This window comes from Ranitomeya imitator, chromosome 1, assembly GCF_032444005.1.
Source record: "Ranitomeya imitator isolate aRanImi1 chromosome 1, aRanImi1.pri, whole genome shotgun sequence".
In the NCBI taxonomy this organism is placed as follows: domain Eukaryota; kingdom Metazoa; phylum Chordata; class Amphibia; order Anura; family Dendrobatidae; genus Ranitomeya; species Ranitomeya imitator.
The window spans coordinates 253708065-253720445 of record NC_091282.1 but is presented as its reverse complement, the minus strand read 5'-3'; the positions used below and the strand labels follow the sequence as shown (position 1 = coordinate 253720445).

At 47.5% G+C, this 12381-nt stretch overlaps 2 protein-coding genes across 2 annotated transcripts in view; both read right to left on the bottom strand.

Moving 5' to 3' along the window:
* The window catches only part of HIP1R (huntingtin interacting protein 1 related), a 182946-nt gene that overhangs the window by 25424 nt on the left and 145141 nt on the right, over window positions 1-12381 (bottom strand). The gene's annotated exons all lie outside the window — the stretch shown is intronic.
* On the bottom strand, window positions 9142-11511 carry LOC138667527 (uncharacterized). Its single transcript, XM_069755698.1, has 5 exons — window positions 11219-11511; window positions 11050-11136; window positions 10688-10883; window positions 10384-10543; window positions 9142-9442 (listed from the first exon to the last, which is right to left on the bottom strand). Exons 1-5 carry the CDS (start codon window positions 11405-11407, stop codon window positions 9253-9255), a joined length of 822 nt encoding a protein of 273 aa, XP_069611799.1. The 5' UTR covers window positions 11408-11511; the 3' UTR covers window positions 9142-9252.

The following is a 12381-nucleotide window of genomic DNA, read 5'->3' as shown; positions in this document are numbered from 1 at the left end:
CTGACACTATACAGATAAAAAAAAGTTAGCTCCTCCTCTGCAGTCTACACCCCACCGACAGGAAGTAGGATATTCAGTTAGTGAAAAAGCAGTAGGAGAAGCAATATAACATAATAAACAGAGCTGTTCATCTTGGGAGGGTGCAGTGTCCCCCAATGAAGGCTCCGAGAAAAAGATTTTACGGTAAGCAACCAAAAAATCCTGTTTTCTCTATCGCCTCATTGGGGGACACAGGAACCATGGGACGTCCCAAAGCAGTCCCTGGGGAGGGAACAGCAGAAAACTCCATTCAGGATGGAGAACACCACTGCCGCCTGCAAGATCCTTCTGCCTAGACTGGCATCTGCCGAAGCGTAGGTATGGACCTTATAAAATTTGGCAAATGTGTGGAAGACCAGGTTGCCGCTTTGCAAAGACGTAGGGTGGAGACCAGGTTGTCGCTTTGCAAAGATGTAGGGCGGATGCCCCATGGTGTACCGCTCAGGAGGCGCCCACTTCCCGGGTAGGGTGAGCCTTAATCCCAGGAGGAGGCACTCTTAACCCAGTAAGCCTCCAGAATAGCGGTTCTGATCCAGCGAGCAATCGTAGCCTTGGAGGCCTCTTTGCGCACCATCTGGAATGACAAACGGTCTGTCTTCCTAAAGGAGGCGGTCCTATACAAATAGATCCTCACCGCTCTGACCAGGTCTAGCCTGATCAGCAAACACTCCAGAGAATGAGTAGTAGCAGGGTCAAAAGGCAGGAAGGACGATCATTGAAGTGAAAGGAGGTCACCACCCTGGGAAGAAAAGAAGGTGGAGGTGACAAAACCACCTTATCCTTTTGAAAAACCAAGAAATGGGGGCGACAGGAATGAGCCGCCAACTCCGAGATGCACCTAATGGAAGTGATGGCCACCAAAAAAAACGCCACCTTCCCGGACTGAACGGACCGTGAGGCCTGGTGGAGAGGTTCAAAGGGAGAAACCCACTGAGCCTTCAGAATGAGATTGAGGTCCCAGGGATCCACGGGAGTCTGGAATGGGAAGCCGCATGCGTCACTACCTTTAAGAAAAGCTCGAACCGGAGAACGGGAGGTTAAAGACTTCTGAAATAGAATGGAAAGGACTGATACCTGGCCCTTTAGAGAACTAAGGGCAAGGCCAGCATCAAGTCCCACCTGGAGAAAGCCAACATGGAAGGAAGAGACAGGGTCAGTGGCGGAACGTAATGGTGCTCACACCAGTCAAAATAGGCTTTCCAGGTCCAGAAATAGACCCTGGAAGACAACGACTCCCTAGCCTGGATCATGGTGCGCATCACCCGATCAGAGAAACCAGATGCTCTCAGGAATCGTGGTTTCAACAGCAAAGCTGTTAAATTGAGCAACCAAGATCTCTGGTGGCAGAACAGTCCTGTGGACAGAAGATCTGGTCTGTTTGGGAGCCTCCACGAGGAGTCGCCGCGGAGACTGATGATCTCTGTGAACCAGAGCCTTCTGGGTCAATCCGGTGCGATCAGAGTGACGGGCACCACCTCTGTATTGATCTTCAACAGATTGGGAAAGAAGGAGAGGAAACAGATAGGGAAGTACGAATTGCGACCCAAGAATGGCTGAAGCATCGGCGTCTACCACGAGAGGATCACAGGATCTGGAAATTAACTGTGGAACCTTCCTAATCAGTCGGAACGCCATGAGATCCATGGCCGGACTTCCACATCAAAGGCAAATTTGATGGAAAACCTCCTGAAGCAGGTGCGAAGCCCTTGCAGCTGAGAGAAACAGCGGCCCAGTTGTCCACATCAGGAAAATGCACTGCGGATATTGCTGGAACCATCGCCTCTGCCTAGAGGAGGATCTTGGATACCCCCGCCATTGCCAGGAGACTAAGAGACCCTCCCTGGTGATTGACGTATGCCACTGCCGTGGCAATGGACGTTTGGACTCTGACTGACAGATTTCAGAGAAGTCTTTCCCAGTGACAGAGGAACAGAAGGATGGCTCTTATCTCAAGGATGTTGATCGGCAAAGAGTACTCTTGCTCCGACCAACGCCCTATACACTGATGGATGGCGAAAAACTGCACCCCAGGCGGGAAGCTTGCGTCCGTCGACACCACCTGCCAATGGGCGGGAAGGAAGGACTGGCCCTGAAGAAAGAGAGGGGATGACAGCCACCAGCTGAGAGACCGTTGACTACGGAGAGCCGAATCGGAGGATACAGAGACAGCACAGACCAGTCCCACTGAAAAAGGATGGCCTGAAGTGGTCTCGAATGGAATTGCGCAAAATGGATCGCTTCTGACGCTGCTACCATTCATCCCAGAACCTTCATTGCTTAACAGAAGGAAGGAAGACGAGGGCCTTGCAGAGAGCGAACTCCGTCCTGGAGAATTGCTTGCCTCTCCTCGCCGCGAGGCCCTGAGAAAATAGCCCTCAACTGACAGGTGTCGAATAGCATGCCTAAATAGACAAGGCGCTGAACCAGGACAAGGCAAGACTTTGTTCTGTTGACCAGGCACCCGAAACGGGACAGGGAGTCGAGGACGATGGTCAGACTCTCCTGGGCCTGAGAAAAAAAAAAAACAGCCTTGATGAGAATGTCTTCGAGGTACGGAATGAGCACTAGGCCCCTGAACCTCAAAATGGCCATCAATGTCGCCATGATCCTTGTGAAGACCCTGGGAACGGTCGCGAGACTTAAAGCCAGAGCGACAAACTGGAAATTATTCTTCTGCACCACGAAACGCAGGAACCTCTGGAGTGCTGGGAAAATCAGAAACATGGAGATAGGCATCTTGATATCTATGGAGCACAGGAATTCCTGCGGTTCTATGGAAGCGATTACTGAACGGAGGGACTTCATCCTGAAATGCCGCAGGCGGACCCCTTCTGTTCACGGACTTCAGATCTAGGATGGCCCAACCACACCGCCCTTCTTCGGCACTACAAACAGGTTTGAACAGAAACCTGTGAAGCGTTCCCGCTCTGAGACGGAAACGATAACCCCAAATGTCCCTGAAAAATAGAAGACGCCCGCCCAACCTGGGAGAAAAGCTGGGCTGTTGACACGAGTCATACAGAGGAAGATCTGCCGGGTCTGGACCTGGTGGACCTACCATGGGAGTTTTGGGAACGCCCAGAAGGGGTGGACTTGAAGTAAGCACTTTTTTTTTTCTATAAACTTGGCGAGTCTGCGGTCTGTGCTGGCCAGCAGAATTTTCCGTCGCCGTGAAACGGCACAAAAGGACCAAACGCAGCGGGACTGCCTTTTCAGGGGAGGCTGGCGAGGGTTGGGCTAAAGAAGGAGGTAACTCGTGCCTCTCCGTGGCATCGTTAATAATTTGATCCAGACTGGATCCAAACAGACGGGCACCCTGGAAGGGGAGGCTGGAAAGGGACTTCTTTGACGACAAGTGCGTCTGCCATGCCTTGAGTCAAATATTCTGCTGGATGGCCACCATATTGCTGGACGCCTGAGTTGCACAATACACGGCATCTAGGGAGGCAGATACCAAATATTTCCCTGCATAGGAAATATGGTCCGCAAGGTCGGCTATTTCCCCCAGAGTTGTTCCGGCCAATATCTTTCCTGTTAGAGGCCTGTACTGAATTGAAGTCTGAATCATCCTCTGAAAAACGCGACCGAGGACGCCTCGCCTGACTCTGGAGAGGAGGATCTGGAAGAGGGATCTCGCTGTGACAAAAAGGAGGGCGAGATGAAGCGGGGAAAAAGGACTTAGAATGGCGCTCCTGTCTGGATCTCTTGCAGCCTGTGTTGAAAAGGGGTCGGACGGAGAATCCTGAGACCCACTGGCAACTGCAGGAGCTTGAAGGGACAATCTGTCAAGACCGGACACCAGGGTCTGCGACACCCTGGTGAGGTCCGCCACAGACTGCGACAGAAAGGAAAATCGCCCCGTGATAGGGGTCTCGGGCTCACCCGGGGTAGGAAGGGACCCCTGGGCGATGGGAACAGTGGAGATGCTGCAACCCTGACAGAGGGAAGAGGACTAACCTAAAGGGAGCCTGACATTTCCCAGAGAGCACACAAAGTGTCTGACAGGAGTAGAGGAGGAAGAGGGAGCAGGAGGACGATAACGCTCCCCTTTAGAATTAGGCATGGTAAGCAGACCTACTTAAGAATGCCAGAAGGTTAGGGGAACGAGAGATGCAGAGAGGAGTGCCAGACTGCTAAGCAGCGCTACTCACAGCAGGTGTAGTGTCCTGTAGTCTGCTCCCAGGCTGTAGCTGCGACAGGCATCAGGGCACAGGTCCAGGGCACCAGCAGTAAGATGGAGGTGGGGAACTCGGCTGGTAAAGACGCACGCTGGTGGGAAGGACCAGCTCTCACAGGTCGGAAGGGGGGGCGGGAATAGCCACCGGGTCTGGAGGAGAACGCTCCCCAGCAAGATGGTGGCGATCCCAGGCCAATTGTGGCGGCTGTAGGTTGTGGGCGGAGCTAGCCGCCCTGCACAGGAATGGGTACAGAGAGTCGGGCAGGAGAAAAGCTCGCCCGGATTTTGAGGATGGGGGGGCGGAGCCAGTGCTGTAACTAGGCCTGAGAAAAGCCGGGAGCTAGATTTGCAGCAAGTGACCGCCGAGCATGGGGGGGGGGGGGGGGGGGGCGCAGAGGCCTCAAAACGCAGCGGTGAGATACCCGGTGCCCCCACTACCATCGGAAAAGGCAGGGAAAGCTCCCGAAGTTAAAAACCTCTGTAAAATTACAGAACGGATGGCTTAAGGGGGGCCGCAGGTATGAAAGAAATAAAGGATCTTTCTTCTTATCTTATCTTTTCTTCCTGACTTCTCCAGAACCTGGGAAGAAACAAAAGTACCTCCCCGTCCAGCATGGATTAGACATCTGAAATCCTGCGATGTGGGACGTCCTCGTCTCCTCAGACCGACAGGCTCTGGTGGGCGAGTGGGTGGGAGACGGAGGCAGGACCAGGTCCGGATCACCTGAACACGCTTCTGTGTTAGGGGCTGGGGTCCTGACGACTAGACGTATGAGGATACGGGGTGGCACTACACGCCGTACTCAGTCGCTTTGTGGGAGTACAGGAGTGACTGTTCACCCTGTATGGCTCCGGAAACCTGAAAAGAAATGACACACTGAGGTAGATATGGGTCTAATGAAAGACCCGTGTCCACCTCCTACTGACACTAAGCTAAACTGAATATCCTACTTCCTGTCGGTGGGTGTAGACTGCAGAGGAGGAGCTAAGGCTACGTTCACATTAGCGTCATGCGACGCTGCGTCGTCGACGCAACGCACGACGGATCGGAAACGCACGCAAAAACGCACAATTTTTGACGCATGCGTCGAACGGATGAGTCGTAAAACGCAGCGTTTTTTGTGCGTTTTTGTTGCGTTTTTCCAAAAAACGCAGCGTTTTACGACGCATGCGTTGTCAAACAATGATGTCATCTTTCCACACAATTTAGTGTCTAGACACTAGATAACACCACCAATGAATAGAAGAGGGTGGGTCTAGTGTCTAGACAATAGATAATGCCACCAATGGGTAGATGAGGGTGGGTATTAATGTAATAGTGTTATATATACCCCGGCATAGATTATTTCCAACCATACAGCATCAAGATGGATCGTCCCATGGAGAGTATCTACCTCAATTTTGAGCTGGAATTAGCCCTTGCTATTGCTTATGCTATTGCCTGTCATGAACAGAGGAAAAGAGACAAACTACGGAGAAGGAGTCGTCGGCGTTTTTGGCTACACCCTATAGTGGAAGTCCGAGAGAGTCGTGGAGCCTACCATTGTCTGTTTGGCGAATTAAATGAGAACCAGGAGAAATACTTTGAATACACCAGGATGTCACAAAACAGCTTCCGATATCTGCTGCGTCTGGTGGAAGGAACCATTGCCAGGCAGGACACGCAGCTCCGTAAATCGATTTCCCCCGAGGAACGTCTGCTGGTGACTCTACGGTACGTAATGCAATGTGAAGGATTTATATGTTCTTGCCATTTTTTAAAGTAACGTGTTTTGGTTTTGTGGGGTGGGGGATTGTAATTAAGAATGAAAAATTCTTTCAAAACAATTTAATTAATTACATTTATTTATTTTTCTTCTTGTCAGTTTCCTTGCTACCGGAGAGACCTTGAGATCACTGCATTTCCAGTTTCGGATTGGAGTCTCCACACTGTCTGGTATTATTGCTGACACATGCCGCGTATTGTGGGACAACCTCCGGGAGGAATTTTTACCCATCCCTACAACAGAATTATGGCAGGTCAACGCCCAAAAATTCGAACAAGTGTGTTCTTTCCCTAACTGTATTGGAGCCGTGGATGGGAAGCACATTAGGATTACCAAGCCTTCAAGAAGTGGATCTCTGTTTTTTAATTATAAAAAATACTTTTCCACCGTGCTCATGGCAATTGCAGGTGCGGACTGCAGGTTTCTCGCTGTGGACATTGGAGCGTTTGGCCGTGCAAATGATTCACGGACATTTAAGGAGTCTGACATGGGCCGAAGATTATACGAGAACAATTTTAATTTCCCCCAGCTACGACCTCTTCCCAACACCGAAGGACCAGCCCTGCCATTTGTTGTGGTTGGGGATGAGGCTTTTCAAATGAGTGGCAACCTACTTAAACCGTACTCCAGTCGGGGGTTGGACCGCACCAAAAGTATTTTTAATTATAGACTGTCCAGGGCCAGAAGAACTGTGGAGTGCGCCTTTGGCATCCTGGTCTCCAAATGGCGTATCTTAGGATCCGCTATAAATTTGAAAATTGAGACAGTGGATGAGGTGGTGAAGGCGTGTGTGGTTCTCCACAATTTTATTATTGATAAAGAGAGAGTCAACGTGGAACTCGATGAACCCATACCAAATCCATTGCCTGATTATCAAGATCATCCTCTGCGGACAACTGTGGAGATTGCTCATATGAGGGACCAATTTGCTGCATACTTTGTTTCAGATGTTGGCCGTGTTTCATGGCAAGATCAAATGGTTTAATTCATCTTGGTATTATGATGTCATGTAAACACTGTGGAGTCCATGTCATTTTACCATCCTATGTAAGGTTATTGTTATAATGTCCCCTGATTGTCTAATGCGTTGTGTTTTGAAATAAAGTTCTTGTGCCTTTCCGTTTTCACAAAACAAATCTCCCATACGTTTTTCCATAGTAATAGAATTGTAAAATCCAATGTTATGGAAAGTAATGTGTGTCCCACAAAATTTATGTGAGCACCAGTACCCAAATGGACTGTGAGAAAACAAAAAAAATTTTCAGCCGTGTGTTCCATAGTTTTGACGTATAACATGATCGGCTCCCACCTTGTCAACCATTTTTAATCCTGCAGACTATTTGCATATGGAACCTGGCTTGACAAGGAGGGAGACGATCATGTTTGCAAAACTCTACAGAGTTAACACTATTGTACTCAGGATGCTAGAATTCGTCCAGAGTCAAATAGTGGCGACACTGTGAACATTGCTACCACCTCACCTGACCAATATTCTTAAGGTACATTAATAAAACTATTATCCAACGATACCAACCAGTGATACGACCGGACCGTGATCGTTGTTTAGTTGTCGCGTGGTTGCTGGAGAGCTGTCACACAGACAGCTCTCCAGCGACCAAAAAAGAGCAAGTCCCCGTGTAATCTGGGTAATGTTATGAAGCGCATGGCCGCACTCACGATGTTTACCATTGTAAATGTAATTTAAAAAAAAAAAAAAAACCCTTACATTCCGGTGTGTGACACGTCCATCGCCGTCAGCTTTCCGTACTGTGCCAGCCCTAAAGCACAGCAGAGCATTTATTATTAAGTCAACGGTGTGCTCTGCTTTACGGGTGGGAATCAGTGTCAGTCAGTGGGGTATTGTTCACTTTTTATTTGAGTGTTTAAAACACTGCGCTAGTAGCCCAATATTCCCTTGTTTAAAACAAAGACATCGCTGGATCGGTGTCAAACACGCCGATCCAACAATGACAGCGTGTGATCAGTTACCCCAAAAATTTCCAAATCATTCGCTGACACCAAAAATCTCACAGCAGGGGCCTAATCGTTGTACGATTTCAGAAAAGATAAGGTTGGTTACACACAAAAACCAACTATATCGTTACTGAAATCGTTGTGTGATGGTACATTTTAAACTTGACATATTGAGCAATGCTGTTTGTGTTTGTAATATCTCATAGTACAATGAGCGACAGCCCTATAAAAAAATGAAAAAAATTTTTTAGAAAATATTGTCAGACATTGCACATCAGGTGTTACAAAGACAAGATTTGTGTATACGGCGCACGGTGTGATTTGGTGCAAACTTTATTTGAGACAGTAAAAACTCAGTATTTTTTTTTTAAAAATAACAATTTTATTAGGGACACAAAAAAAAAGAAATGGGAAATGTTATGGGGTATCTATGTCAGCAATTAAGGGGGATTGATATACCCCACTTTGGGGGGGTGTTGAGGAGGCCGAGGAGGAGGACGAGGGGGAGGAAGCCGCATAGTCTATGACACTAGACGGGATGCCGACATCAATTCAGCCAGTTGACGGTGGCGAGACTGCCAAAGCAGGAGGTGAGGGAGGAGGAGGGACGACCAGTGTCCTTGGCTGGCTACTCCGGCTCCGGGTAGACCCAGGCTGTGTACTAGGTGTACTCCTTGTAGACCCAGTCTGGGTACTGGGTGTACTCCGTGTAGACCCAGCCTGGGAACTTGGTGTGCTCCGGGTCGACCCAGGCTGTGTACTGGTGGTTGTTTTGGGAGCAGCCATAGCCAAGGTCGTAGTGCTTGTCGTCGTCGTCTTCTTTTTTTTCCTCCTCTCTCCCTCTGGGTGTGGGTCGGCTTGCCGTCTGTGTGCCCTTGAAGGCCTGGCATGATCAGAACTTTGGGGCTCTGTTCTGTGGTGGCGGTGGCCCTCGGCACGCGGAGCTCTGTCGTGGTGCTCTGCAGCAGGAGTCGGAGTCATGGCAGCCAGCGATGGTACTGCGGGCACATTTGTCGCTGACTGCATGACCCGAGCCTGCTGCAGAGCAGTGACATATGCATTGTTGCAGCCCTGCATAACCGAAATCTGGAGTTCCGGCGTAAGATGTTCAACCATGCCCTTGTGAATGGCACTAAAAAAATGTTTGGCCGGCCTCGAGAGCTCAGATTCGATGTTTTCAAGACGCCGGTCGATATTGGACATTTTATCGCACAGCGCCTTGAAACCATTCTGAAATACGGTGCTCAAATGTAAAAATTCGGGCATGACCGCCCTGTCCGAGGCCCGCTGACGCTGTCAGGAAGACCCGAAGGAAGGAGCGACAGAGGCCTCGGCCAGGGGAACATCTGATGGACCGGCTGCCGGTTCGCCAGATTGTGGTGGTGCAGACCTGCTCTCGCTGTGGGATGGCTGCGACGGTTCAGATGGCGCTTCACGAAGGACCGCTCCAGAGGGTCGGACAGTCTCGCGGGTGCTGCTGTGTGTTCTGTGAAAACATAAGGAAACCATTAGTATACTAAATATAACATTTCACATGCGTCATTAATTAACTTTACCGGCGGTATCCATTGCCGCCGTTAATATTAACCTATTTTTAATATTGACACTGCATATGCCGCATCAATATTAAAAAAAAAAAAGCATTTATTTATTTCAAAATAGTCACCCATGGTTGCGGTTTGTAACGCCCGACAATTACGCTTATCGTTGGAACTGCCATGACGTCACGGTCATGTGACCGAGACGTCATCACAGGTCCTGCGAGCAGAGCAACCATGGGAACATAACCTGCCTTGCAGTAGAAGGTATGCCGTGTCTATTATCTTTTAAGTTTTTGTGTGTAAAAAAACTGGGATACACCTGGATGGGCACTATACTACTCCACTATGAAATATTGCCTGGGCATGGCCAATCTACTATCTTTCTGTGTTCTGTATACTTCTGATTTCAGGGAAATAAATAGTAAGTCAAGCTCACCATTGTAGTAATCCCAGAAGGCTCAGAGCACGGAGCCGCTGTGTCAAGCGTGAGAAGACCAGAAATGAATAAAAGAATCCAAGTTAACCAAGGCGTGAAAAGTAAAAACTAAATACTTTATTCACTTCAATCAGAAGCAGAGGATGAAACATCTGCACAATACAATAAAAACACTATCTACGCGTTTCAGGTCTGATGTTCCCTGTCACCTGAAACACGTAGATAGTGTCTATTGTATTGTGCTGATGTTTCATCCTCTGCTTATGATTGAAGTGGATAAAAGTATGTATTATTTACTTTTCACGCCTCGGTGAGCTTGCATTTTTGTCTTCATTTCTATACTTTGTACTTGCCAAAATAAATGGCTGGGCAATAAGCTACGTGGCTGGAATATAGTACGTGAATATGCATGTTGTAAAAACTAGGTGTGTGCATAGGTACTATACTTACTCTCTGCTGTCAAGGACCAGTCGCAAGAACTGCAATATACGGTTGTATTTGTACACAGAGGTCCTTGACGCTGCAGCACCACTACGGATCTGTCCCTCCTTTTTCAGGCCCCTCTTGAAACGGTCCTTCATGGAGCACCATCTGGTCTTCAATTGTTTAACTGTGTATAAATTAAAAAAAAAAAAAGTTTAAGAGAATATATTGAAAACGATTACGCAACCGTGTGCAATCCCAATAGAAGACATCACAGACGGTTGTGTAATCCTGGCATGATGGGTCACAGCTGCATTTTGGAAATACTTACGAAATTTAGTTTGGCCCGTGGGGGAAGCGCTGTCGAAGCCATCCCACAGCGATTGTGCCACCTCTATCCACAGACGGCGCAATATGCCCTGATCCGCGTGCCGGGGGTCACGGCTGTCCCACAACGGGCCCCGTTCCTCTATGGATGCCACCATCATGTCGATATCCAGTGGGTCATCATGGGCCCGTTGTGAAACCTAGAATAAATGTAAAATATTAATGTTTGCAAGATGAAAAATGTTGTCCCTACCTCCTCCACCGCCACCTACCACCTCCACCACCACCCCCTCCCACCACCCCCCATACCCGCAAAAACAAAAAAAATTAACGAAAAAAAAGGAATAAGTTTGACATAAAACTTACTCGCCGTCCTGCAACCACAGCTTGGCCCCGTGGTCTCTGCTCCTGCTCCCTCTGTTCCTCCTGGCTCTCCTCCTCACTTGAAGCAGCCTGCAAAATAGTTTACCAAAAAGTTGAGTGACCCATCTACAAATGACAGCGAATAGTAAGCAATAGTAGATCATGTACTCACCGGACTCCTCAGCGGTGGGGTGTTGCTGGAATCGCTGGCCATAATGCAATTCTGAAATACAGAACAACAAACATTTATCCTATGCACAATACAGCAATATAAAAAAAAAAAAAAAAAACATTTACATTTCAACCACAAAGAACATTGCACTCCAACTGAACTAACGCTGAGCAAACAACACTGCCACATTGATTACAAGAAACAATGGCAGAGACAACCCAATGCCAGAGTAAACAAAAGCCTAAAGATAAGAAAACTAATCTACAACAGACCCTATGTAGTAATCCCAAAAGAGAGTTTTGTTTTAAAAAAAAATACAGTATGCATGGAGCAACCCAAAAAACACAATAGATTTTTGAAAGGAAAAAATTAACAACCCCCAAAAATTAAGGGCAGAAACGATAATAACACACCATACTTTACAATAAAACCGACAGGGCCAGAGACAATAAAGGGCCATACAACGCCATACAGCACAACCAGAAACATACAACAATGTCTTTACACAACCACAGTGCAGAACATAATACACAACTTGCAATATAAATTATTACATTTAATAAAAGGGCGCAGAATCATTCTATACTATACTTTACAATAAATCCAACAGGGACGGATACAATAAAAGGCCATACAACGCCATACATCACAACCAGAAACATACAACAATGTCTTTACACAACCACAGTGCTGAACATAATGCACAACTTGCAAAAAAAATTATTACATTTAATAAAAGGGCGCAGAATCATTCTATACACTACCATACTTTACAATAAAACCAACATGGCCGGAGACAATAAAATTCATATAACACAAGAATAAAACATCACAACTGAATCCAAAAAAACACCACCAAACCAATAAATGGAAATGAAAAATCTATCCTGGAAAGAACAATAATCAAGGCCGCAGACAATGAAACGCCATCCTATACCACGCCATACATCACAGCCAGACTAAAAATACCACAATATCTTTAAACAACCACAGTGCAATAACAATTTTAAAAAACATGTAGAAAATGCAGAGAATCATTATATACTTACATCTCTGGACAGCGGATGAAAAGACAGTCTGGTCTGATGTAGTCTGGTCTGTAGCCTGATGTGTAGCCTGCAGCAGAAGTGACAAACAATCCAAACATTTTCTTTATATATGGG